This window comes from Bubalus kerabau, chromosome 1, assembly GCF_029407905.1.
Source record: "Bubalus kerabau isolate K-KA32 ecotype Philippines breed swamp buffalo chromosome 1, PCC_UOA_SB_1v2, whole genome shotgun sequence".
Lineage (NCBI taxonomy): Eukaryota > Metazoa > Chordata > Mammalia > Artiodactyla > Bovidae > Bubalus > Bubalus kerabau.
This window is the reverse complement of record NC_073624.1, coordinates 236,056,127-236,057,087: the sequence shown is the minus strand read 5'-3', so window position 1 is coordinate 236,057,087 and position 961 is coordinate 236,056,127. Positions and strand designations below refer to the sequence as shown.

At 45.9% G+C, this 961-nt stretch overlaps 1 protein-coding gene across 1 annotated transcript; it reads left to right on the top strand.

Annotated features, from left to right (window-relative positions):
* The first annotated feature begins 235 nt into the window (after positions 1-235).
* LOC129636542 (histone H4-like) lies at positions 236-547 on the top strand. The gene has a single exon (XM_055559996.1). The coding sequence runs from the start codon at positions 236-238 to the stop codon at positions 545-547; it is 312 nt and encodes a 103-aa protein (XP_055415971.1).
* The last annotated feature ends 414 nt before the right edge of the window (positions 548-961 follow it).

The window sequence follows — 961 nt, the reverse complement described above, 5'->3', positions numbered from 1 at the left end:
GTTGCCAGTGATCTTTTGTTTGCTATTTAGAAAAGTTTACTTTCCAGTTGGCTGGGATGCTAGTGATGTTTCCATTAAAAACATACTTAACTCTCAAACCTCAACTTTGGTCAATAACTTTATTCTAAGTAGCAAAACGTCTAATGAGAAGAGCAAGCCTTACGTCATTTATTGTCTATGGACAACACCATACGACCAGCTTGTTAATTGCTATTGATTTGCTCCTCGGGAAGCCATGTCCGGACGCGGGAAAGGCGGTAAAGACCTGGGGAAAGGCGACGCTAAGCGCCACCGCAAGGTTCTGTGCAACAACATCCAGGGCATCACTAAGCCTGCTCTCCGCTGCCTGGCTCGTCGTGGTGGTGTGAAGCGCATCTCTGGGCTCATTTACAAGGAGACCCGTAGGGTCCTGAAAGTATTTCTGGAGAACGTGATTCAGGACGCGGTCACCTACACCGAGCACGCCAAGCGGAAGACTGTCACCGCCACCGATGTGGTCTACGCTCTCAAACGCCAGGGCCGTACCCTCTACGGTCTCGGCGGTTAAGCTTTCCGATTTGCCCTCAGGAGCTTGATTTTTTTGTACCCAACTTGCATTCACTCTTCACCAGTCCTGCAAGGTGGGTCTATACCACTAGCAATCTCATTTGACACCAAGGGAACCTCCTCAGGTGACACTGTTCACCCAGAGGAAGTCAAGGTCATCCCTCTCAAGTAGTAATGGGTAACAAATTCTCCATTTGGCCTTGAGCAAACGGAGTTCAGAGGTGAGATGTTTTACCAAAGATCACTGCAAACAGGAGGGGCATATTTCCAGGGGTTAGAAGATAAAGTTATGGCCAAAATGTCAAATTCAAAGGCAAGCAGTGTTTTACATGTAATGACTGATTTTACCTTCATTATATGAGACTTGGAACTGCTCAATACAGATGTACTTTAAATAAAATTTTTAAAAAAAAGT